Genomic DNA, 27,176 nt, shown 5'->3' on the forward strand with positions numbered 1-27,176 from the left:
TCGTGCCAGCGTCCACAGCGGAACGGATTTACTACACACACACCGTATGAATAAAGTAAACTATACACACACACATTATAGTTCGTGTTAAGGAGTAGGGTTGCCTTGAAGCATGTATTGTTGACCAGGCTGGGACGTCTTGACGACACAGGTGGTGGTAGCGTAAGATGCCGGAGCTTGGAGAAGTAACTTGAGTATAATAATACCTTTGTGTTAGGCGCAGTTGGCTCCCAAGTCTGCCCGTTCTCACCAGCGTCCCCAACGTCAAGAAACTGTCGTACTAAAGTTGATTGATGAAGATTAAGCCACCGAAGAGGTGGCACGGGCATGAATAGCCCGTAAGTGGTGGCCCTTTTGAGCCATTACCAGTATCAAGAGCTGATACTGGAGATCTGTGGAGGTGCGACTGCACCCTGCGTGACGGGAGATGTCTCCCGTGCGTACTAAAGTGACCCCCGCCGCCTGTTATTCTAACCTACCAGTGGACCAACCCACAGAAAACGGGACACTGGTGACAGGCTAAGGACGGTTCAGTGGGACTAGAACACGCAAACGTGTGGTCCCGAGTTCGTTTCTCGGGCAGAATGATATATTTTTTTCATTATTTTCTACCACAGACGTGGCCAGACATTTACAATGCTAACCAGCATGTATTCATTTTCTTCTGTCTTCCATGAGGTTAGAGATGTGTTGAACATATAGTTCAGGGGGTTTATTGAACAACGATGAATGATGCTCACATCTGACCACCTGTGAAGAAACAGGTGCGTCGGGAATTGTGGAGTTACGTGCTAAGGGGAGGTATGTCCTTGTTGCCCTTGAGGGGGGGGGGGGACCTGTGATTGACGCAGTTTTGGCCAGCAGGAGGACGTTGTCATAGTTTTGGCCAGCAGGAGGACGTTTTCATAGTTTTGGCCAGCAGGAGGACGTTTTCATAGTTTTGGCCAGCAGGAGGACGTTGTCATAGTTTTGGCCAGCAAGAGGACGTTGTCATAGTTTTGGCCAGCAGGAGGACGTTGTCATAGTTTAGGCCAGCAAGAGGACGTTGTCATAGTTTTGGCCAGCAGGAGGACGTTGTCATAGTTTTGGCCAGCAGGAGGACGTTGTCATAGTTTTGGCCAGCAGGAGGACGTCGTCATAGTTTTGGCCAGCAAGAGACCGTCGTCATAGTTTTGGCCAGCAAGAGACCGTCGCCATAGTTTTATCCCCTGGACGTGGCCACCCTCAGGAACTGGGATGCGAAGCGATGACTGGGGGACACGTGACTGGGTCGCCATCAGCAGCACAGTAGGGCTGGTGTCTCAAGACCCGCCACAGTGACCGCCACATGGGGACGAGGGGCTGACCTTGGGTCTGGCGACGGTGGCTGGGGGGCTGATCTAACACTGTATGTGTGTGTGTGACTATGTAGTCTTGGTTTTTTTTTTTTAGAATTTTAATTTGTAGTTACTGTATGATTACTGTATGAATTGACAGAGAACGTCTCATAATTGACAATTGACATATGGATAAAGTTGAATGATTTGTATACTGAAACTAGTTTTAATTTCCTAATTTAAATTATGTATGGTAATGGCGATGCAACTGCCTTGGTAGTGTTGCATATGATGCCAAATTGGCCCGCAAATGCTAGTTCTTTATAATAAGACTACTGAAAAAGCTTTAACACAGGAGGGGGGGGGGGGAAGGGAAGGGAATTATCATCTTCACTCTGCCACTTACATCCACCAGTAATTGGAGAGAGAGGGGGGGGGGGGGGAAGGGGGATCTAAATGAGAAAGATCGGCTTTAAGGATTCAGTGGGAAAAAAATCTGGAAAAAAAAATTCGCCGATTACTGACCTAACCGGTTCCCGTATCCTGTTTATAGAAGCCTAAATTCCTACATAAAACGGTAGGGAAAAACATGTCCAGATTAAGTGTTACGCAAGCCCCCTTATAAAACCAGTTCAGCGTGCTAAATTACTTATAAAGGTTTGCAATATTAGTTTTCAGTAATTCATGGTAATGAATTCCTGAATTAATGAATCATGATCCATGAATCATAATGATTCATGGATCATGAATAATGAATTACAGTAATTCAGTAATGACCTGGCGCCTAAGGAATCTAGCTATACTTTGGTGTGACAATCCCGATTGAATCCCAAATTCATTGTCAGTAGTTCGTATGAAGGTTTTAAAATTCTACCTAACCGTTTTTAGGAACGTAATCCTAACGATTAATTTCTTAAATAAAAAAAAAATCAGGCTTGATTGGGTTCCTTTAATGGGAGGCATACGGAACTTGTATGGGATCGTATGTGGTAAAAACTGGTAAATACTGCATTGTGTGGTTATTATGTGGGTGAGACAGACAGGCGCGTGTTGGTATGCGTCTGATGACACGAGGGCTACAGTCGTGGGGGGGATAGTAAGAGTCCCCCCCCAATTAAGGTATTTTTTAACGCCTTAATCTTTTACTTGTCGACAAGTGCTATCTCTGCCTGGTGTGTTTTGAAGCTCACCAAATATGGCTTAAAAAGCGGTTCTGGGATTAGTTACAACGCGTGGAATTTATTGTATGGTCGCCATTTTTCCAAACAGTAAAATAGGCGATTTAAGTTTCGGTTAGGCTGCTGTGTTCGATTCTTATCAATCGGTTGACGTTTTAAAATGTTGACGCATGCGCCGAACAGCGAATTATATAACTCTGCAAATTACGTCTAGACACTCGTAATGCGTTGTGGATCGTACGCTATTACTTGTTTTTAGTGGCCGTAAAATTTAGCGTTTTATGAGTCTTGGAAGAATTTTTTTTTAAATTGCTTCAACACGCTAATGCACTAAATATGAACGTTGAAGTTTGTATTGGCGAGCTGCGGCAGTATAGGTCTTGATACATGGTATACTTTAATATTTATATTATGTATATTTGCGTTTGTAAATATAGATTGTGGAGTAGCGCGGGGAGGGGGGGGGGTAGAGGAGTGGATGCGTAACTAGGTGGAAGGGGGAGAGAGGCAAGAATCTAAGTGGAAGGGGGAGAGAGAGGCAAGAATCTAGGTGGAAAGGGGAGAGAGGCAAGAATCTAGGTGGAAGAGGAGAGAGGGAGAGAGAGGCAAGACTGTAGGTGGAAGATGAGAGAGGGGGAGAGAGGCAAGACTGTAGGTGGAAGAGGAGAGAGGGGGAGAGAGGCAAGACTGTAGGTGGAAGAGGAGAGAGGGGGAGAGAGGCAAGACTGTAGGTGGGAGAGAGAAATGGGTTAAATGTGTTAAGAGATGACTATACAATAAGGCGGTTGACGGGGGGAGAAGTGTGTTCTTGCAGTGTCATCGTCGTCTGCCTTCCCGCCTCCACTGGGCGCTGGTTGTCACGTGTTCCTCCTAGCCTCGTCTTGTGCTTTTTCTTTACCCTCTCTTTCTTCTGTGTCCTCTTCCCTCCCCCCCCCTACATCACCTCACTACCTGGTCACGTGATGTGCACCTGGGAGTCCCCTTCCCCCCCCCCTCCCCCCTTATTTTATCCTATCCTGCTTCCTGTCCCCCCCGCCCCCTCACCCTCCTAAAGGTTAGGTTATCCCCTAACCTAAAATTATTGTTTTACAAAAAAAAAGTTGAACTTGAGCGGCACAGTTTAAATGGTGGATTGTCGTCATGAAATGTGAAAAACCTGTTGTAGGAATTAAGGTTGAAGTGTTGTAGGGGAACTACACCAGCTCCTGCTAGGTGTACTCGTCTAGTTGTGCTTGCGGGGGGTTGAGCTTAGGCTCGTTGGTCCCGCCTCTCAGCCGTCAATCTACTAAGATGCATGATCAGTCAGGTTGTGATGACACTGAAGGCCCTGGGATTTAGCAGCCATGAGCGGTACTTGACTTGTCAAGAAGACTAAATGATTTAACTCAACTGTTCAAAGATTTTGTAAAGTGTCTTGTAGTTCATGGGCAAGTCTTCATCTTGCCTTGGCTTAGCAAGGTGGACGTTAATTGTGAATTAAAATTGTTCTTGTTAGTTAATGGTATGAAACGAGGAGTGTTCTCTCATCTGGCTTGTATAGTTGCTTTAGTTAATTCAAAGGTGTAGGGCGTCCAGAGATGGTTGTGGGCAAGTTGGGATAGACTATGCAAATGATCTGCTTATCTTGATGGATGATAAGGATTAAGCCACCCTAGAGGTGGCACGGGCAGGAATAGCCCGTAAGTGGAGGCTATTTGAAGTCATTTTGCTTCTGCTTAACCTGCTTGATACCTGCTTGATGGGTGTCTGGGATTAGTTCTCCTCCCCAAGCCTGGCCCGAGGCCAGGCTGTTTGAAACAAACAGAAACAAAGAGAAGCTGTTTGTTTCTCTAACCCACCAAGTGCTTGTATAGCTCTTCGGACTTTGCGCAATCTTTTCGTAAAGAGTGTAGTGTGGGCGAGTATGAGCGAGGAGTTCTTGCTCAGAGTTTGCACCTGGAGTGCTGGGGATTGGGAGATTAGTCAGCTGACGCCGCCACCACCTACCACGGGTAACGGTCCACCTGATCCCGTACTATCTCGTCCATGTTTTGTGCTCCTCTTACACATAGGTTTCAGGTCTGAACAAATCGTAACTTATACTGGTGCTTTCAGGCCTTTTGAGTGATTATCAGACGTAAATATTCGAAGAAGTGTTCTTGGTAAGAAATGGGTATTAGACCTTTGAGGCCTGTTGGTATTAGGTATCTGGAGCTTTGTCATTATTCACTTGTGTTGTAAGAGGATATCCTCATATTGCTTCCAAATTATATGCCTCCACCTCCATAATATGTTTATCTCTCAGAATGTTTGGTAATATGTTTATTTGTGATGTGTCTATGTATGTATTAACACGATGTACTGAACGGGGTGAGAATAGCTTGAGCTACCTCATCCCTTTGTGTGTATTTTACCTCAATAAACTTATTTCAATTTCAACCTCCATATTGTTTCTGGAAACTTTCCTTAAGACTACTCAATAGCTCGCTCGATAGAGCTTCGCGTCACACACATGGGGGTCCAGGGTTCGAGTCTCCCAGAGCCCAGGTGAATAAATTGCCTCCAAAAGCTTGTAAGCTCAGACTAAGCTGACATATCCCTGTATGCCCCCTGCTAGGTGGGGAGGTCTTAGTATCACACAGCTAGCTCCTGAACACTATGTAACCCTTCATGTAGTCTAGGGTAGCTGCTTAAATGCATTCCTTAACTATAAGGGGAAACATCGTAAACACACACACTCACAAAAGGATTAATTGATGTTAAACATGTCAGAAATAAGGAACCAAATAGTCTTAACACAATTACATTTCACCTTTGTGAATGTACATTAATGACACTATGTAAAAGACACGTCTAACACGTTATGTAGGGCATCAGAAATCTGTGTATCTATGTATTTACGTATGTAGGTTAGCTTAGCATTTTAAAAGCACCGAATCACCTTCTGTGGTTGTTCAATAAACCCTTGAACTATATGTTTAACACTTCTCTAACCCTGTCCATGGAGGACAGAAGAAAATGTATATATGCTGGTTAGCATTGTAAATGTGTGGCCACGTCTGTGGTAGAAAATAATAAAAAAAATATAAAAAAGTCTTAACACCATCAAATGAACATTACCGTGCTTTATTTAAAGGAAAGATGACTAGACTTGACATTTGTTGACAATGTCGTGTCGGGTAAATAACTCGCATTTTGGCCGTGTATGTTGTTCATCTCTTAACACAATTTCACAATTCAAGGTGAGGACTAGTGCAATTATGCAAGAATCTAAGAATATATCGAGATTCTCGGCGTCATGGCATTGTTTTCACGCGATGTTGGGTTTTCAGTGTCAAATGGGGTTGCTAATGGTTAAAGGGTTCGTGGTGTAGTGGTAAGACACTCGCCTGGCGTTCCGCGAGCGCTTTGTCATGGGTTCGTATCCTGGCCGGGGAGGATTTACTGGGCGCAAATCCTTAACTGTAGCCTCTGTTTAACGCAACAGTAAAATGTGTACTTGGATGTAACGACGATTCTTCGCGGCAGGGGATCGTATTCCAGGGACCTGCCCGAAACGCTACGCGTACTAGTGGCTGTACAAGAATGTAACAACTCTTGTATATATCTAAAATAAAAATAATAATAATGGCGTCGTGAACCACATTGTCTGGATGGGGGTTTGTGTGGTAGAGACGCACATCATGATTTTTCACATTCATTTTACACCATGAATCCCGTGTGTCACTTTAAGCATTGGGTATTACTCGTTTTAATATTCAGATTTTTTCATATTTTTTTATTCGGGGAAAAGTACATACATAGATGAGTTACAAACGTAATGTTGGATTTATAGATAGAGCTAGTACATAAAGTACTTAAAGCCACTCATGCGCATAGCGTTTCGGGCAATACAGCACTAATGTTTGGTTGTTGTAAAGTGTGTGTGTGTGTGTATATATATATATATATATATATATATATATATATATATATATATATATATATATATATATATATATATATATATATATATATATATATATATATATATATATATGCAGACACCACTCTAGTTATTCAGTTACAAAGCGGTTTAAAGTGATTGTCGCTAAAAAGTTGTATAATTTTGATTATTTTTCGGATAAATCTGAATTGATCTGTTCGTATAAATGTACATCCTTTATTTTCTTTGTTTACATAACTATTTTGTCGTTTTAATTATTAAAATATTGCATGTTCTTAGTCGTAAATGCATTACGATATGTACTTGTATTATGTAGCCTACTGAATGAACATATTTATTGTGCTTAAAGGGGTATATATATATTGACTTGTGCGACAGGTTCTTAAAGATTCAATAATAATTTATTGTCCTGGTTTATGCTAAATTTTATATCTCGTGCCTTTACAAGTAGGCTAATTAGAATACGGCACTCTACATCAGGAAATGCCAATAACTTTATATATCTTGGATATATTTACGACCCCAAACGCTCGCCTTATAGCTCTGTAGACTATGCCAAATGTTATATATTCAGGCAATGGCTTTATTTTAGCCGAGAATGGATGATGCAAGTAGATTAGTTGAAAGCTTTGGTGTGAGGGATGATTGCTAATGTGTTGTCAATGGTGGCTACTTTCACTACGTCCGGTGGGTACATTATTTTTGAGTATTTAATATATTATTGACCTCATTGAGTATTTCATATACTGCCCGAATTCATTGCCCGAAACGCTATGCGTACCAGTGGCTTTACAAGAATGTAAAATCAACTTCATTTCTATGTTCTCTGTTAACCCCCCAATGTACCTTTTAGCATATAAATAAATATTATTGAGATCATATATTGAGTATTTCAGGCGTGTGCATTGTGCTGGGAAGGGTGTATTGAGTGGGAGTAGTTTGGTTAGGTTGATGGCTGCCTTCTACTTGGGGTAGGTTATGGAATGCTGAAGTATGGGCCAGACAGACTCCATAACCCGGCTATAGGCTCCAGGTAGACTGGACCAAAAAACTAGTCGCTATGGAGAGCTGCCACTTTTTGTTGATCTGCCCCCCCTCCCCCCCCCTGGCCCCTAAATCTGGTATAACTGGAAAAAGCTCGACTAAGGTGGCGGCTAGTGTGGTTGTAGGGGGAAGGGGTAGTGGTTGAGGGGGAAGGCGCGGGTAGGGGGCAAGGTCGACCCAAGGATCACTGGTCACCACTACGATATCACTACCAGGTTCCGGAGTCCGTCCCACAAACTTGTTGGCCTCGTCTCTCCTCCCTGGCTACCGCCGCAGGAAGTCGGGGTAATATTAGTCATTATCATGTATGGGGCGGTGTTAGGGTAGATTAAGATCATTCCTGTCGGGCCTCGTGTCATCGACCTTATCATCCCCCACCCCTCCATCCCTCCCTCCCCAATGCCCTCCAGGGATAGTCCAATGGTTGGGTGTAGTACCCTCCCTCGTCTCCTTCTTAGCCTCCCTATTCTACCCCTTTTTCTCCATTGACCCATTCTCCTTAACTCCTTTTCCATTTTTAGTTACATTTTTCTCAGGGTCTAAGAGGGTTTGCCCTGGGCACTTTGGGCATTAATTTGCGAGTCACTGACGCTTGGAATATTGATTTCCTTTGACTTTGAATGATCTAAATGGCATGAGGAAATTCAGAGGCGAGCATTGAACCTTCTTAGTTCGGCGCATTTTCGATTTCTAAGCCTTGTCCAGCACTAGCGCATACATTGATTCTGTTGTATCAATAAATTAGCTATTGTATGCCGTGTTCCTTATTTTAGTTGACATTTGTTTCACAGCTGGGATGACCACACCCATGAACTCTTAAAGCTTCTCTGTTATTGTCCAAGTGTAGTTAGTGTCTACACAGTACAGCTCGAAAATAAAGGTATTTGTTCTACTTCGTTACATTAGCAAACTGGAGGTGCACGATCTTTCGAAGGATAGTGGGTTTTTGTTATAGATTCAGCTACTCGGAACAAGTTCCAAGCAGTACGGGCTATGGTGAGCCCGTAACTTACCTGGCACAGGAGCGGGGCAAGTAGCACGGGCTATGTTGAGCCCGTAACTTACCTGGCACAGGAGCGGGGCAAGTAGCACGGGCTATGGTGAGCCCGTAACTTACCTGGCACAGGAGCGGGGCAAGTAGCACGGGCTATGGTGAGCCCGTAGTGGACTTACCTGGCACAGGAGCGGGGCAAGTAGCACGGGCTATGGTGAGCCCGTAGTGGACTTACCTGGCACAGGAGCGGGGCAAGTAGCACGGGCTATGGTGAGCCCGTAGTGGACTTACCTGGCACAGGAGCGGGGCAAGTAGCACGGGCTATGGTGAGCCCGTAGTGGACTTACCTGGCACAGGAGCGAGGCAAGTAGCACGGGCTATGGTGAGCCCGTAGTGGACTTACCTGGCACAGGAGCGGTGCTGTGTGGTCTACGAAGGATAGACAAAACAAACATTTACTCCAGTGACGAGTCCTGTAGCCCAACGGGTCCACAGCCCCCCCCCCCGCACGGGCAATACTTGGCCCGTCCTCCTAAGGTTTCCCAACTTCGAGAAGACGATCAATGTAAAGTGTCTTCCCCTAACCTTACCAGAGGACCCACAACGGAAAACGGGACAGTACGTCACGTTCGCCAGCCGCTTCCATGTTCTAGTACGACCATTTTTTGGTCTTACGTAACGCATACGATTGAAAATCGACGTGCTTTGTGAGGGGACAGGTTGGCCCCCCTCTCCCCCCTCCCCCCCTGCAGGCCAACTCTGGTAGTCCAGCTGAAATGACCAATCCTATGGTCTGTGACGCGCAATACTTTGTGGTCTGATTAGTACGCTATAGACCACAAAAATCGAATCATTCATAATAATAATAATGCTAAAGATCGTCTTTTTCAACACACTCTCAACACTTGAAGTACAGGAGCACAATGCCGTACAGGAAATGGAGCAGATTTTTCTTATTTTTAATGAAAATAGTGATGTTAATACAGGTATTTGAGTGTTACAATGCTCGAGTGAGGGATTTCCTGGTAGCAGCGTGAGCAACTGAGATATGAGGTGCCCCCCTCATAGCCGTGGAGGGAGGTGAGGTGACTCACATTAATTCAGGGCCAGGTGTAGTCCATATTTTGTGTTGAGCCCGTTTTCTACCTTCCGGGAAGGCATATACGCGCTGTCTACCTTCCGGGAAGGCATATACGCGCTGTCTACCTTCCAGGAAGGCATATACGCGCTGTCTACCTTCCAGGAAGGCATATACGCGCTGTCTACCTTCCAGGAAGGCATATACGCGCTGTCTACCTTCCAGGAAGGCATATACGCGCTGTCTACCTTCCGGGAAGGCATATACGCGCTGTCTACCTTCCAGGAAGGCATATACGCGCTGTCTACCTTCCAGGAAGGCATATACGCGCTGTCTACCTTCCAGGAAGGCATATACGCGCTGTCTACCTTCCGGGAAGGCATATACGCGCTGTCTACCTTCCAGGAAGGCATATACGCGCTGTCTACCTTCCAGGAAGGTATATACGCGTTGTCTACCTTCCAGTAAGGCATATACGCGCTGTCTGCGGGGTTATAAAGGACACAGTGGCTTGCAGGACGCTGGAAATAACATTATAGATTAAATAATCACCAAAGAAAAATGGCCCCTTGGCCGGGTTCGAGTAAGATAACTTGAAAACGGACTACATGTCAGGTTGTTCAACACTTTGGTGGGTCCCCCCCTGAGGTGTCTTGTATCCCAGGCCTAACTGGGACACTTCCTAGCTGTATATATACAGCTGTAGTGCGTAGCTGTGGGACGGGAGACATCTCCCGTCACGCAGGGTGCAGTCGCACCTCCACAGATCTCCAGTATCATATATTGATACTGGTAATGGCTCAAAAGGGCCACCACTTACGGGCTATTCATGCCCGTGCCATCTTTTGGGTGGCTTAATCTTCATCAATCATCGGCTGTGGGTCACGAAGCTCGACTGTAGGTTGTGTGAAGCTCGCTGCTCCTCACACAGCATATTTATGAAACGTCGACTATATGATTAAAATGAATAAAATGTAAAATTAATCTTTTTCTTTTTAACGTGTATAGTGTGATGACGGCTGAAATGTTTGGATCAGCTGGTTTCAATTTTTTTTTTTTTGACCGGAGCTCTTTCGCAGGCCTAATTTGAATTTCTGTAAAGGCAAAGAGTTTGTCATAATTGTGTAGTTGGCAGCTATGTGGTGTGTTATAAACTTGACTAGTTCAGGTTTTAATGCGGACCAAACACTTGATTGAAAGGAAATTGAAATAAACACAATTTTATGTAAATCTTGTTCTTGAGATGACAGTGTGTTCAGTGAGGATAGGTGAGATATTTTGCCGGGACGTGACCATTTGGGACGGTGGCGATAGCCACACACTCCAGCCCATCATGTTTATATAAACTAAAAACCCGTCTTGACAGGTTTTAAAAAGACTAGGCTCCAGATGTTTGTTAATTGTTACACCTCCCCCCCCCCCTTTTCCCACACTTCTTCCTTGTCTCCGTCTCCAGCATTGTATATCCCTCTCCCTCCTACTCCACCTTCCCACACCCTCTTCCTCCCTCATAACTGGTAAACAAATACTGTATCCGGCTAATTAGAGAGGTAGATCTTCCTGTCTGGTGGTGGTGAATCTATGAACGGATTGTGGCGAGTAAATACATCCGGTTTCGTCTCTTGAGTTGTCAAAGTTGCCCTTGCTGGATGGAGACCCCCTCCCGTCACTCACAACCATCACCATTATCATAATTATAATAATAAAAAAAATGTCCTCTGTGCACAAATGTGGCTTTGCTTCACCTCGAGCGACAGCGTCGAGTCAGCTGTTAGACTTGTGACCTTCTGATGCCGTCATATCTGGTTTTAAAGCTGTGGGTGGAGTTCCTTCAATACTTCCTTCTCATTCTCTTAGTCCATTCCTCTTGTCTTGTTTACTTCTTGTACACTAAGGAAGCTTCCCTACATCTTGCACCCATCTATGCGTCTTGTTCCGTGGTCTTGTTCCGTTTCGTCTGTCAAAATATGCGGTGTACTTTATCTATGCATTCTTAAATCATTGCATGTTGGTAATGTTGTCTAGTTCTGCTGTCTCCTGCTAGGCGCGTCCACCCAAAAAATTACGTGTTCATGGATAATATTAGTTTACAGATATAACTCGGGGTCCCATTTTCTGTTGATCGTCTAATTCAAGGACTCGCGGCCCTTAACATCCGCTTTTAAAGCTGATGCATAATTCATTGTGTTAGAGGACAGGCAGCCAGTGTATATATATACAAGTTGAGCTAATATCAAGGGGTCTCCCCAAGGGTGAACTACTGACCCCTGGCCAGGATGCAACTCCACAACAAGCTGACTAACTCCTGGGTACCTATTTACCGCTAGGTGAATAGATGCATTAGGTGACAGGAAACACGCCCAATCATTTGTCCCATCCGGGATACAAACCCGGAATTCCTGATTGTGAATGGGGAACAAATAGTGTACGACCGAGACCCTAGAATGAGGATGGAGTTAGCCCGTACTCTTTGACCGTCTTATTAGTTTCTCTTCACTGTCTTTACACTGTAGTCTTTTCACCTTAACATTGTAAAGTAGTTAAGCGCTCGCGCCCTTATGAGTATCACGGCACCGCTCCTGTGCCAAGTAAGTTACGGGCTCACCATAGCCCGTGCTATTTGGAACTTGTTCAGAGTAGCTGAATCAATAACACCATTATTTTAAGAGTGTTCAGTAACTTGGGACTATCTTTGTTGACAAGCCCACTTAATGATGGGCTTTCATGAATTTTATTGTGCGTGTTGGGGGGGGGGGGGGGGGAAGTTGAGTACAATTTTCTACCCTTAACATTTCACCACTTGGCCTGATGCTGGGCGTGAGTGATCACAGTAGTGTTGGTTACTATCGAAACTCAAATAAAGTTTGCAAAAGCTTAAGGTTAGCAAAAAATGGTTTTAGTCTGAATATTTGTCTTGTAACTACACCATGTACTAAATAAATTATACAGCTGTAATAGGTTTAACGTAATAGGTCTTGAGAATTAGGTTACATCTGATTAATATCAGATTTATTTTTGAGAATTGGACCAATTAATTACCAAGAGTGCCTGCTTGGTGGCAGCTGCACTTGTGCTGCCTCACAAGGTACGACTTATCTTAGACTTGAGTGATGGAGGGAGTACGAGGCATCTATCACGGTCTGCTGGGATGGGGGAGGAGGGGGGGTGGGGTGGCCAGGGCCTGTCTGACAAGTTGGCCTCACAGGAGTTGGAGGGAGACTCGACTAACAGGTGGTGTTTGACCTTGTGCAGGACCTGTTTGACTTTGGTGCCTGAAGGCGTCTTGTGTTGCACAGAGGGTATAAGTATCCTGGGAGGGCAAGCAATTTCAGACCAAAGCCGTATGGCACAGTTGGTTGCAATACTAGACTGTGGCACTAGCCTTTCAGTGTAAATTTTGATATTCCAGATATGTGGTTTAGTGTGCGAAGGTAACCTGACAGGCAGCTTTCAGTTGCCTAGCAGTGAAACAGTCCGACTTCTGCGCACATGCCTGTGTTGGCCTTGAGTTTTTGCAGTTAAAATTGGCAGGGAAGACAGGTGGCTTGTTGGGTGGGATTTAGAACCAGGAGGGGTAGGGAAGAGTAGGAGGAGGGGGGGGGGAGATCGAATTTTATGAACTGCATTATTCCCTAAGAGCCAATGATTAACCTAAATTTCATTATTGCATTACAAATTTAAAATTATAAAATGTTTTTTTGTGACCCGAGAAATTAAACCTTGCTTGTGTCTGTAATACTCTGATCAATATAGGTTGTATTATAATGATAGTTTACTTGAGGTTCTTGTCAAGACTCTTGTCTCGTCAAGTTCTTGTCTGGCACTTGACCACGTTGCCTCTCTGCTTCATGTTTATGATTAATTAATTACCCCATTTTGTGAAGGTGTTGGGCGAGGATGGTGATGGTGGTGGGTGCGTGTGGTATGGAGAGTGTGGCAGGAACCCAGAGGCACTCTCACATGGCACAGCCAACTGCCCCTACAGCGGGGGCCCCAAGCCCCTCGACCCCATTGCCGAGGCCACACTCGCTTCCGTCTGTCCCGAGTTTGTCGCAGATATATGTGAGTCAAATTATACTGTACACAAATTGTATTAACTCCTTTACTATAAGTTGCATATTTTTGTTGTATGCTGTATTGACACTGATTTTTTATTAAATTCGTACTGTAATGTTTGGCCCATAACACCAGAAAATTCTTTTGAGTAAACTCTTGAACACATTGTGGCAAATATTTTGAACAAATGTACCTGTATAATAAAGTAGGGTATATAGAGTTGTTGGAAACATTTTTGCAGCTTCTGTTGACCCAAGTGCCAACCTAAGCACGTGTTGCGATGCGGCTCAGGTGACAGCAATGGTCACACAGATGGTACTGGGCCAAGGTCTACTCCAGCGATGTCCAACGTGCGTGAGGAACTTCCGTCTGATCTACTGCTACATGACATGTAGTCCTCGCCAGATTGACTTCATGTTTCCCAAAAATACATCCCATGCCCTATTCACAAGTGAGTAGCACTGATAATTCTGCTTTGCATAGCGTTCTCGTCATATTTATAATCCTTGGACTATAAATATGATGTTTATCATATTGCGAGTTCATCATCAAAACTAAGATTCAAAGGTTACCTGTTTAAGAGGAAAAAAAGGCTCGGTGCTTACCTGCCAATGTCTACAAGAATAAATCCTAGCTCTTTGAGCACTGCTTCCTTGCTTTTTGTACCTAGTGTTATTTTCACTCTACATCACTTCTTGCAGTTGTGGATGGAGGTAGCCTCCATTTTAATTACCTTACAATGGTAGAGTTCTTCTCTCTTTTTAAAGCGGCTATGTTTCTGCCCACTCCATGCATTTGTCAAGGTCTTCAGTCCTTAGTATTTACTTTCCTTCTTCGGCTGCAAATACTGATGTCTACGAATGCACAGTCATAGAATAATTTATATAAATTAGGAATAACAAGAATCCTTGAACTGAGGCTTGAGAGAGCCAGCTTACTAAATCCTCCCAGTCTGACACATCCTGTCTATCATGAACTCGTATACATAGTTTAACATCTTCCCACTTAGCCCAGCTTCACTCCATCTTGCACACAGTTACGGGCTACTCATGCCCGTGCCACCTCTTGTGGGCTTAATCTTCAACGGTCATCTTGCACACTAGCCTTTTAAAGAATTCTATCAAATCCCTGTGAAGCTCTAGCATTTTGTTGTTTTAAGGGTTTTCATAATGTTGTTGAATACACCTTTGTTTACTATGGCAATTCTTGATATTGTGATCCTTGTGATACCAAACATTCAGGCTTTGTTGAAACCAGACTTGGAGAAAGATGATTTGGGGTCTCGGTAGTGCAGTTGTGTTCGTTCTCAATTCTCGGTTGGGAATTCCAGGTTTGAATCCCAGGCGAGACAGAAAGGGTTGGGTACATTACCTACCACCAAATATGTGTGTTCACCTACTAGTAAATAGATACTTGGGAAGGGTCAGTAGTTTGACCTTGGGAGTAGGGGGGGGCATCAATATAAGCAGGATTTGTATGTATTCAATACATACTTTATAATACACAGCCTGCCTGTCCCTAATAAAACTAATTCTCTCATTTTGGTTCGGGGGAAAAAGGTTGTCCAAAGCTTAGTAGATACTTTGCGGTAGATCTCAACGAGGCTCTCCTCAATGCATCTATAGTAATTGGGAAGTCTTGTTTTTCTCAATGTTTTAAATTTTCTTGAGCAGCCAAGTTGCTTTTGTTTCAATTATTGTAAGCCTTCATCTTGCCATTTGCACATACTGAATATAAACAACTAGCCCATGTATGTTAGCCTTGATAAATGTCCTTGCCAGAACGATTTTATCGACGAAGTAGACACGACTTTTTCTCTGAATTGTTATCAATTTCTTGGGCTCGGTTTAAATGTCTATTTAAATATTAAGGTTTGGTAAAGGAATGTTTTATAGGTTGGAAGACTGTTTGGTGTCGAGTTGATAATTAAATTGATGCATATGAACTTTGCAGTTCTCATTAGCACTAATTCTGGCCACTGTTGTTTATATCAGTGTTTCATGTTCATTTTTAAATTAATACATGCATACAAATATATCACTGTTTACTCTGGCAACTGTGTACTGGGAGTATGTAATATATTTGATTCTATTGGCTTTAAAGACGAGAGATAACAATTAGAGGTGTCTCCAAAGAACAGATTTAATCTTTTACTTAAACTTTTGAAAAGTGTTAATTTAACTTCACATATTCTTGCAATAGTAGTTAAGAATGTCAGTGCTAAAAGTACTTTTTGCTTTCAGATAAGACGATCATCACCGATCTTGAAGTACACGTTACCCCCGAGTTTATAGATGGTGTGTATTCCTCGTGTAAAGACGTTGCCATGCCATCAACCAATGAGAAAGCATTGTCAATAATGTGTGGCATATGGGGAGAATACTACTGCACTGGTCAACGCTGGTTTGAGTACATGGGATCAGTCTCCAATGGTTATGCCCCATTTCAAATAGACTATGTATATGAAGAGAGTTCTAATACAACATTCAAGCCTTTCAACCAGACTATCATCCCCTGCAACATGGGAGCATCTGTAAGTATAAAGTGGCCTCATAGATATAATTTTTAGCATTTTTTTATAGTTAATTTTTCTATTTTTTTTTTCTTAGAAAGGCTTTTTAGAAATGTAGCTAAAAATAGTGTCAGTCACAGAAATGTTTGTTAGCGTGCTAAGGCAGCGTAATTTGAGTGTGCTAAGAGTATGCACATTCTTGGCGCAGTAATGTACAGTACTCTTATACAAGTGTACAGGGAGCCGGTCGGCCAAGCGGACAGCACGCTGGACTTGTGATTCTGTGGTCCCGGGTTTGATCCCGGGCGCCGGCGAGAAACAATGGGCAGAGTTTCTTTCACCCTATGCCCCTGTTACCTAGCAGTAAAATAGGCACCTGGGTGTTAGTCAGCTGTCACGGGCTGCTTCCTGGGGGTGGGGGCCTGGTCGAGGACCGGGCTGCGGGGACACTAAAGCCCCGAAATCATCTCAAGATAACCTACACACTTGGGGTGCCATTGTACAGAGTCTATCCCATGTCTTCTGGAAAGATGGATACCGAGATGAGTGGAAAGGAAGTCATTAATAATGATGAGCACTTTGCCTTAAAGATGCTGCATCTTTATATGACATGCAAATGTCAAACGTGGTAATGCAATGGATGCCAAATACTTTTGAAGTATGGAAACAAATTTAGTAGTACAGTATTTATGAAATTATAAAATACTGTGTTAAAATTAACAATCAACAATACTGAAGTCCATTACCCACTTATTAAAGTACACAGAATATTGTAGCAGGGAAGCACATTCTGTAGAGTATTTGTGAATGCGGTACTGGAGGAAATGGGGCCTAAGATTTGGGACACTTGGTCGTTTCTAATGATTTCAATACAACACCACTTGAAACTAATACTGTACATTCATATTTGCAAAATATGAAGTGGATAAACCTTCATAGTGTAAATTACTATACTATACATAATTTGCACTTTCATCGCCTGGTGAACCTATGTCTGCCAGTCTTCCTCTGGTGCATTGTCCATCTTATGCTTTTGCACACGTGTTGGCTTGTTCTAGGGCATCTAATGCCACACCTACTCAGATTAAGTCTGAGGAACATGAATTTTTTTTCCTGGTTAAACCAGCATTTCACCTCTGCAATGTGTCTTTTGCCACTCCCTTGTTGCATACCTTCCCAACTTGTTTTTCCTAACATTTGCAGAGACTCTTGCTATTTAATACTGTATAATAATACTGACTTAGTGCATTTTGATAATTGCAGAATGACTCGCGAGCGTGTAGCTGCTTGGACTGCAAGGCATCGTGTCCCCAGCCTTCCCCCCTTCCACCGCCACCACAACCGTTCACCATATTTGGTGTTGACGGGCTGGAGGTGGTCATGGCTCTAGTGTTCCTGCTCATTGCATCAACATTTACTGTGGTTTATATATGTCTTTCATGCCGCTCTCGAAGTGTTGATAGTAAGTAAATAGGCAGCATTTTGTTCCCTTATGAGCATTCATTATAATTTATAACCTGCTTATATTAGGCATCTTGAAGGACACCTTCAATTCTTATTCAGTCCCGGTTCTTTTAGCGAGTAGAGCAACTGACCCTTGCCAATCATTCGCTCAACAGAGGTTGAAGGGAAGGGAACTATCAGGAGAAGGTGCCAAGCTATTACAACTAAATAGCACTGGGAAAGGGTCAAGATAAGGATTTGGGAAGGAAGGGAAGTAAGGAATGGGATTGAATGCCAACCTGCATGAAGCGAGACTGTCGCTCTACCGTCCACCCCAAGTGGTTGGGTCAACCACTTGGATGTTGAGCGAATGATTATAATTAAGTGCCCAATCACTTGGTCAGGGTGGTAGTGATGGTTGCACTTCATGCAGATTGTCGTTCAATCTTCGACTATCCAAGTGGTTGGGCACCATTCTTTTTCCCTGTCCCATCCCAAATCTTTATCCTGATCTCTTCCAAGTGCTATATAGACGCTGGTGCCATAGTGGCTTGGCACATTCTCCTGTTAGCCCTCTTGCTCCTCAATATCTGTTTTGAGGACTAGGCTAGACAGAAAACTATGGCTAGAGTCCCTGGTGCAGTAAAACTTGTGCATATTAGTCAATCAGATCTGTAAAAGCTCTGAATGTTTGCAAAGATATTTTTCGAACAAAAAATCTGAGTTACTGTATATTCTATAGCAGTTTATACCATATGCTGTATTCCATTCCCACTGGAATTTTCAGATTTGTTCATTTTGTCAGTTTACATATTTTGTTCCTTGTTCACATTTCTTGCAGCTTTTATCATGTACTGTATTGATCCATTTTGTAGATTCCATATTCATGTAGCAAGCAAGTGGGTTTTATACATTGTTTAAGGCTGGGTAATTACGTATGTTGGTATTCTTCAGGATTGTAGAGGATCAGTTTTCTTCCATTCACATTCGGCGAGGCACTAATACATGGCACTAAACATTCACATGTTTAGTGCCATGTATTTTTATAGTTAACATAAATTTCTCTTTGCAGTTGCAGTTGACACCCCTACTGGACCATCATGGGCAGAAGTTCCTAACTGTTTGGAAAAAGCTGGATCATGGATTGATGATGTATTAGAGAAGTTCTTCACAGCATGGGGCACTGGTATGAAATTGTGCTTCTGGAGTTGTTCTCTTTTTGTATTCTCTAATGTTGATAGCAAGAATTGCAATTTAATTTTGTTGCTTGAGGACGTTTAATATTAAACTATTGTTTGTTTTTGGCTGTGGAATTTAGTGCCTAATAATCATGTTTTATTGATGTCTTTGAATTGTGCAAAACCAATTTTTCTTTCAGTGTGTGCCGAACATCCTTGGACTGTGCTCATAGTGGGATTGCTTGTATCAATTGGGTTGTCTGTTGGTATCATCTTCCTGCGTGTGACCACAGATCCTGTTGAACTTTGGGCTGCCCCTAATTCTAGATCACGTATTGAAAAGGAATTCTTTGACAAGAATTTTGAGCCCTTTTATCGTACAGAGATGCTCATTATTCGTCCAGTTGGAGTAGAAACGGTGGGTTTTTTAATTATTGTACAGTACTAGCAAAGTGGCATGCGCTTCAGTTGCTTATCAGACATGATGGCATATTCCATTCAATTACTGTAGTTTTAGAATACTGAAATGTTAATATAAATGGTATGTACTGTATCTAGATTATAAGAATATTATTAAGTTAGAATTTGAGTTTTACTGCCCCGATTGGAGACAGTCTGGACAGTAGTAGTACATCCTGTAAATGTCAAATGTCCATAGCCTCTTGGTCTATTTAGAACTTTGTGCTTTATTTTTATCAGTGTATTACAGAGTGGAGTCCAGATTTTTGTTGTAACATGATTTTGGTTCATCATGGTTTTGTTTAGTCAAGTTATCTTGTAATAAAAACTGACTTTCCATTTTTAATTTGTTAGGTAATAAGTTGATATCTACAAGCCTAGGGAATTGGTCTTTGTGACTGTAATAAGAGCTAAATGTGGCTGTTAGTCTTGTAAAAGTGCTTAAAGTTGTTATGGTTCACAAGACTTGCTATAATTTAATTTGTGCTTGAAGAAAATGGAAGTGTTATAAATTTCCTTCTCCCCAGGTTTCTCATGAAACCCCTGATGGACTGGAGGTATGGGGCCCAGTGTTCAACAAGACCTTCCTCTCTGAAGTCCTTCACCTTCAGAACTACATTACTAATGAGGTAGGTCTTGTTTGTTTGCTTCCTCACCCGAAGTGACTTTCATCTGCCTTAAGTTGTTTCATGAGTGATTATTGCTCCCTTTAAAAGTTTTCAGTTTATGGGAAGTACAGTGCAACCTCGATTCATTGCACTATAAGGGACCATCTTCAATATATTGCAGTGAGGGATTCGTTACAACTGGAGATGCCTCTTGGATGCATTTCCCATGTACTTTAGGCTATTTTCATTAGGCAAAATTTTTATTTTAACCTATAATGGACAACTACCAAATGAGCATGTCTAAAATAAATGTAACTATGCCCAGCTTGCTTCTTGGGTCCTCAGCCTCAATACTCCTTATTAAAAGGTAGCAGGAACATACCTGTGTGAATGGAAATCTTCCTTTAGACGAGTTCCCAGCTCACAATGAAACAAACCATAGATTTTGGCTTTAAATATCCTTAATAGCTTTCCCAAGGCTCCAACTATTTCTAGTAATGTTTAATCCGTCTACAAAAATAATCATATATGGGATTGGAGCCATATTAAGAGTGTTACCATTCCTACCCTAATATTGCCCATGTTCTATGGGTTGATTTCAGAGTGAAATTTTAATTTCAACCTGTCATAAGACTGGGCTTACAGCATGTTAATGTCTCTTTCTGTTTCCACGTTGTTAAAATTAATGTTACTGTGTCGCTAAATATTTTTGTGCTAGTGAATTTATTCCTCTGGATGTCCCATTTAGGAATTTTTAATGAAGCTGATTTCAGTCTCCCCTACAAACCAAATTGTGAAGATCTGGTGACTGCTCCTTGGTATAATGCTCATCAGACTTCAATAGATATAAAAAAATTTTTTTTTTAATATACAGTAGTATTTAAATATGAAAATTGTAGCATAGGTAACTGAAATGCTTGTTGATATGATAGACCCGTTCTCTAGTGTTTCTCCCTTCACCTGTTTTTCTTTGTTGGATGGTTATAAGATGGTATTTTCTATTTTAAAGCATCCTTTTATACACTTGTGTTTTAACTAAATCAAGCCTTGCTTTTTTTAAATATCCTATTTTTTCATTTAAGTTTACAACTATATTTGTATTTTTGATTGGATGTTTTTGCAGCTATCTGGCACATCTGAAAAGGAAGAAGTCCACCTGGAGGACATCTGCTTCAAGCCACTCTCCCCCACAAACGGCAACTGCACCATCCAGAGTGTCCTGAATTATTTCCAGAATAGTGAAACCAATTTGAATATTTCCATGAAAGATGAGTTTGGCCATGATATTAACTATCTTAACCACCTGGATACGTGCTTCAGGTAGGTTCACACTTCGGGTAGTGGGAGAGAAGGGATGGGGAAATTGATGCTTGACCCCCACTAGCACAGTTGAGTATACATACACAAGGTGCATTGATCACGTGTGAGAGGGAGCGAGTTGAACGAGTCTAAAAGGTACCAGAGTGGCTGTAACTCCAGACACGACAGGCTAGTAAACATGAGGATTGCGTTTTAAGAACTTGGAGAAATGATCCTTCTGATCATTACCACGATGAAGCTTTATCACACAGGTAATTCAATAATAATTATGTGAACTGGAACTGTTTCTGCCTCACCACAGTTCTATAGTTATCCTTGCTAGCGATAACTTTTTTGACTTGAAATACAGCATTTATATAGTACAGTACAGTATATGAAAAACTGATTACCTTCATTGTCAGTACTGCATATACCAGTGTCATGTATTTAATATTTTTATTATCTGTTTAATATACGTACCAATTTATATAGCAACTTTAAGAATACTGTGTTTATAATTTAGTTTGTATATAGACTTCAGATTTAGGGATCAACAACATCTCCTTTTGTTGGCTACAATAAAAATGATACTTTTTGTAAATAAATAAATAAAATCAAAATTGTAAACTTTTCCTTTTGTTTTTCAGGAATCCTATCTCGCCTTTAGATCCTCACCTTCAAATTCCTTGTCTTGGGAAATATGGAGGTCCCGTTTTTCCCTACACTACCCTTGGAGGATTCCTGAATGGCTCTCAGGTCCTTGGAGCCAATCCACCCTACAAGAATGCTACAGCTTTGGTTATCGTTTTGGTTGTCAATAATTTCTATGATAAGGCGAAGATAGAGAAGGCAATGGCATGGGAGGAAGCGTGAGTTATTACTCTGGGTGTTGTAAAATCAGAAGTTGTTGGTTAAACATGTGCCCTTATCTATTTGTGCTTGTAGGTTGAAAGGTTTAGTACTAGGGCCTGCTGCTTCACTTTTAGGTACGTTACAAAACCGCTTCCTTTGCATGCATATGCTTGTTAATGTGTGGTACATTTTCAGTTGTGCATGTTCTGAAATGTATAAGAAATTAGACTCTCTGAATAAATTTCTTTTCATATGGGGCATTTTGATCTTTACTCAAATTCTTTTTTGTACATTTTGTCACAAGTTTCATTACGTGCCTGTAAAAACAATGTTTGGTAGCAGTAGTGCTTACTGATTTTGCAGTCAGACGTGGTAGCTCTTGGCAAAAGTGCTAATGAGACTTGAAAGATTTAGTATATAACTGCAAATTGTGACAGGTCATACTAGATTCTTTCATATATACAATGTTGATGGAAATTGTGAGGTTGAAGAGTTTACCAGATGAGATGATTGGTTAGTAGTTGGAGGAAGCTACGAGACCGTAAGATTAGCAAAGAATGTATTTCCAGCATACCTTGAGGGCTCAATTGCATGCCGAGTGCAAATGCAGATGACTGTAGCAAACGAACAGCAATTGTAGGTTAGATTGTTTAATGGCCGAGGTGGTACCAAAATTATTAAGTACTGTATGTTGGATTACAGCAAGATTTCCCCGATTATCCTATTATGTACATGATCTTGTGTTGCCTCTGCCATGGCTGCTCATACTGAAGTATTGATCCAACTTACCAGGTACTGCGAAAACTAGTGCAGTGTACCGACTCAGTTCAGCCATAAATATTTTGTTAGTACTCAGGTTTGTGAGAGGCACAGCATCTTAGACACTCTTAAAGTACTGATACAAGTACTAAGACACTGTACAGTACTCTTAAAATGATAGTTTTTTCGCGTGAGCAATTTTTTTCATTAGTTCCTTTTCTGTACACTGCTTAACTCGGATTAATTTTTTATCTACATATGTATTTAAAAGCTTGGAGTAAGTAAAGAGGAGCAATAAGGTGGTGGAAACAGATAACTTGTGCTAATATTTGCTTCTGGAACTTGGTCAAAACACGTAATGTTAAATTCTCCAACATGAAAATACTAGTTGTATAGATGTGGATAAATGCAAACTAAAGTAGATATTCCATAATAAAAGTATTGTATGTAATAAAATGAGTTTGAGGGTCAAATTGAATGAATGGAGATTAAGAAATTAGATTTTCTTTTCCATAGGTATAAAGATTAGTATGAAGAATAATATTTGAATTAGATTCTAATTTGCTTTAAAATAATTAAAATAAAATAATCTTCAACTGAATATAATCTAAGTGTTAAATACTATTTCAAACTTGCAATTCAGCCTAATTCTTTCATATTAAATTCTTGCATATAAATTTATATATAAATTATCACCATTTTCCAAATTTACAACCAAGTATCATTGACTTGTATGCATAATCCCATCCCATCAGTTTCCTCACGTATATGAAGAACTACACTCATCCGATGATGGACATAGCGTTCTCTGCAGAGCGAGCAATCCAGGATGAACTGAAGCGCGAGAGTGAGGGAGACGTGCTAACCATCCTCATCTCTTACTGCATCATGTTTGCCTACATTGCCCTGGGTAACATTTTTTACCATTCATGTATATTTTCCATGCGTTTGAACAGATGGATGAGAGAAGGCACTAATCTATGAACGTCTGTTCGCAAAATGGCGAGTCACAATAACGTGGCTGAAGAAATGATGACCGAACCACAACACGGAAGATGGCGAAGCGACGACATTTCGGTCCGTCCTGGGCCATTATCGAGTTGTCTTGCTAATGATCCAGGACGGACCGAAACGTCGTCACTTCTCTACCATCCAAGCTGTGGTTTGGTCATTATTCACCAAATGGTGTCAGTCTCTGAGGAATGCATTAATTTTTAAATTAAAATGGTATTTGCTTTGATTCAAATTTTATTCTAATGAAATTGATGGTAACTCCAAAGTTTCTGGAAAATTGATAATCCTTAAAGTATGATCTGAAAATAGTCCTTGATTTTGGCAATTATATTCTTGTAAAACCTATGTATTGCAAAATTTTGCTGCTCAATCTCATTAAAAGGTGCAGTAAATGGGAACAGTCAACAAACAGTCCAAATATCTTCAAAATAAAAAAAAGTAAAAAATTTAATTTTTACTAGTGATCCATTAATTAGCTTTTTCATGCCAAAAATAAAAAGAATAATTTTAAAACTTGTATGAATTTCAAAGCCATCTATTGATTGCAGAGGTAACACTATTACTTGGCTGCCATGTTTGGTAAAAAACATTATTGAGTCGAGTGACTTAATTTGGCCCCTTAAAGAAGAAAGAGATGTTTGTTCATTCCAGATACCGTCCATGTGTCAATTTGACTTGGAAGTATTTGTTGGATCGAATGTTGATGTAGCTATTTCAAGTGAAGCAGTCATTATTTGCTTACATATTTGATTTGTATCCTGTTAGCAACTCGGAAAATCTTGCACTATTCTGATCTACTGCACTTCACTGTCACTGAAGCGTCTAGTGATTTTGTTGACATTTCCCTGCCATAGTGAAAGTTGAGTAGTAGAAACATACGATGTAGATTTTGTGTAACACCATCTCTTATGGCAAAGTTATTAGCATTCAGTAATTAGAGGAACATAATATTGTCATTGCTTTTTTTTTTTTCTAATAGCACTTGGGGAGTTTACCAGTTGCAGCCGCCTGCTAGTGGACTCAAAGATCACGCTCGGCCTTGGTGGTGTGGTCATTGTCCTCATCTCGGTCTCCTCGTCTATTGGTATTTATGGATATATTGGTGTCCCTGCAACGCTCATCATCATCGAAGTAAGTTCATGTGATTTGTTAATTATTTGGTGGGAGAGAAACTGTAGAATTTAATATCTATTGCGGAAGAAAGTTTAAATATTGGAACTTTGAAATCGGGAACTTGTGTTCTCGCATAATTTCTTAATTTGTATTATTGAATGGATTGTTTTTATTCGGAACTTTTAAAATATATAGGAAGGTGTATAGCAAGGGAGGAAGGGTTTAAGAAAGTTAACTAAAATGATAATGCTGTTGGAATGTCTTCTGAGAAGTTAAATGACGCATGAAACCAGATAATTTAAATACAATTCACTTCTTGATAAAGTAATAGTCAAAGGGATTAGAAACAGTGTGCAATTAGCAGATTGGTTATTGTTCAGGTTAATTATTCCCACTTAACGGGGTAGTGTTTCAAGCTTGAAATTGAAACCATTTCTAGATGTATCAAAATATTCTCGTAGACCTATTGAAAAACTTCAGTTGGTATATGAATGTTCAGCAAAATGGAGTGTTTGCCAGTGTCAGGAAGAGGGAAGCCTGTTATGCTTTTCATGGTTCTCCTAGGCCAGCGACAGACTTTACCCAGGATGTAACCCCACACTAGTTGCCTCATCTGGGACCAATTTACTACTAGGTGAAGAGGAGCATCAGTTGTAAGTAAACTTGCCTAAACTGGTAAATATTCATCCATGCAATGAGTGGGGAAAGTTGCCTTTGCCAGGTATAGTCAATAACAAAGTTCCACAGGTTTAGGTAAGCACATTAAATTTATGGAATGTGGTTATCACAATAGATTGACAACTGTAAAGTCCTGGGATCAATTTCTATGCAGGATTGTCATATGGGCAAGTTTCCATACACCTGTTGTCTGTTGTTTACCTTGTAGTGAATAGGTACTTAGGAGAGCGGCAATCATTGTGAATTGCATCCTAGTGAATGTCAGTCGTTATCCTATGTGAACCTTGATATGCCTGACTGGCTTTGTCCTTGAGAATGGGAAACCATATTGTCAGTATAGCAAAAGTTGCCAATACTGTACTGCTTGGGAAGCAGTTAGGGTTAAATCCTGGTATTCAAAATAGAATATTATTGGCTAGCTTATTGTCTGCAAGGCATGATGTAAGAGCTTGTTTTCTATTTTTCTAGCATGAATTCTTTTCTTTCAGGTCATCCCATTTTTAGTTTTGGCTGTTGGAGTTGACAACATGTTCATCTTGGTTCAAACGTATCAGCGAGAATCTCGTCGTCCCACAGAATCACGATCGGAACACATTGGTCGTGTTGTCGGACAAGTTGCTCCAACCATCCTCCTTGCTTCCTGTTCAGAGGCCGCTTGCTTCTTTTTAGGTATTTTGATAGGCCAGACTCTTGACAGTGGTTTTTATGCTTAAGAGGATTGGTATTTGTTTAATTTGTTATACTGTAATGAACTTGCACCACAATTTTTATAGATATTCCTCCTCTTTCAACATTTTCAGTGGACAATATTAGATTTTTTATTAAAGAAAATGCAATTTTTCAAATTATTCATATAGTGTTGAGAGGTATTAGTCACTGTTAAAGAAGTGCATGAACTACATTTGATAGTTGTAAAATATAATTAAATTTGAAATATCAAAGTTGTATGAAAATAGACTTCCACCAATCAAGCGATTCCATTTTCTGTATTGCATGCCTTTGTCTGCTGGGTTATAATGGACCATTGCAAATCATCTTTGTGGCATACTGTATTTCTCATTACTACCGTTAAGATAATCACATGCATATTTAGTATACATACAGTACTACTGTATTTATAATTTTTGAAAGTTTTGTGGTGTTAAGAATGTTGGTGCAATGTTAAAGCTTTAGCTGTACTACTAATTATATAATTGCATATCCTATGCTTCTTTCAGTTTCACAAGCTTATCTATCTATCATGATCTATCTTGAGGTTATCTTGAGATGATTTCGTGACTTTTTTTAGTGTCCCGATCTTTTTATTAGCACTAAAAAACTTTAGTTTTTAGTGCCCTGATCTATGATGTCCTTAGAATAATATATACAATATTTTTATTAATGACTATAATTTTGGTTGTAAAAGTTGTCTTTAAATTTGAAAACTTTTTTTTTTCTTGAACATGACAGGAGCATTGTCTGGCATGCCTGCTGTACACGCCTTTGCTCTCTACGCTGGATTAGCTCTCTCAATTGATTTCATCCTTCAAGTGACATGTTTTGTGTCTCTGGTAGCTCTGGATGCTAAACGGCAGGAGGTGAGTGTACCCCAGGGTTGACGGAAGTGGTGGTTGTGGTGGCAGCAGCGTCATCAGTGTTGCTGGGAGTTGCACACAAAATTTGATCTCGTC

The 27,176-nt window shown here is 41.1% G+C and overlaps 1 protein-coding gene across 2 annotated transcripts in view; it reads left to right on the plus strand.

The window, feature by feature from the left end:
- LOC123757151 (Niemann-Pick type C-1a) overlaps positions 1-27,176 on the plus strand; it is an 84,880-nt gene that overhangs the window by 35,331 nt on the left and 22,373 nt on the right. For both annotated transcript variants that reach the window (XM_045740599.2, XM_045740600.2), the window contains exons 2-14: positions 13,420-13,597; positions 13,833-14,042; positions 15,835-16,124; positions 17,367-17,565; positions 18,619-18,732; positions 18,925-19,142; positions 19,711-19,812; positions 20,915-21,111; positions 21,738-21,959; positions 23,457-23,611; positions 24,695-24,846; positions 25,995-26,175; positions 26,956-27,083. In XM_045740599.2, the coding sequence (XP_045596555.1) occupies positions 13,420-13,597; positions 13,833-14,042; positions 15,835-16,124; positions 17,367-17,565; positions 18,619-18,732; positions 18,925-19,142; positions 19,711-19,812; positions 20,915-21,111; positions 21,738-21,959; positions 23,457-23,611; positions 24,695-24,846; positions 25,995-26,175; positions 26,956-27,083 (2,346 nt within the window). The remainder of the gene's footprint in view (positions 1-13,419; positions 13,598-13,832; positions 14,043-15,834; positions 16,125-17,366; positions 17,566-18,618; positions 18,733-18,924; positions 19,143-19,710; positions 19,813-20,914; positions 21,112-21,737; positions 21,960-23,456; positions 23,612-24,694; positions 24,847-25,994; positions 26,176-26,955; positions 27,084-27,176) is intronic.

Source organism: Procambarus clarkii, chromosome 13 (assembly GCF_040958095.1).
Source record: "Procambarus clarkii isolate CNS0578487 chromosome 13, FALCON_Pclarkii_2.0, whole genome shotgun sequence".
NCBI lineage: Eukaryota > Metazoa > Arthropoda > Malacostraca > Decapoda > Cambaridae > Procambarus > Procambarus clarkii.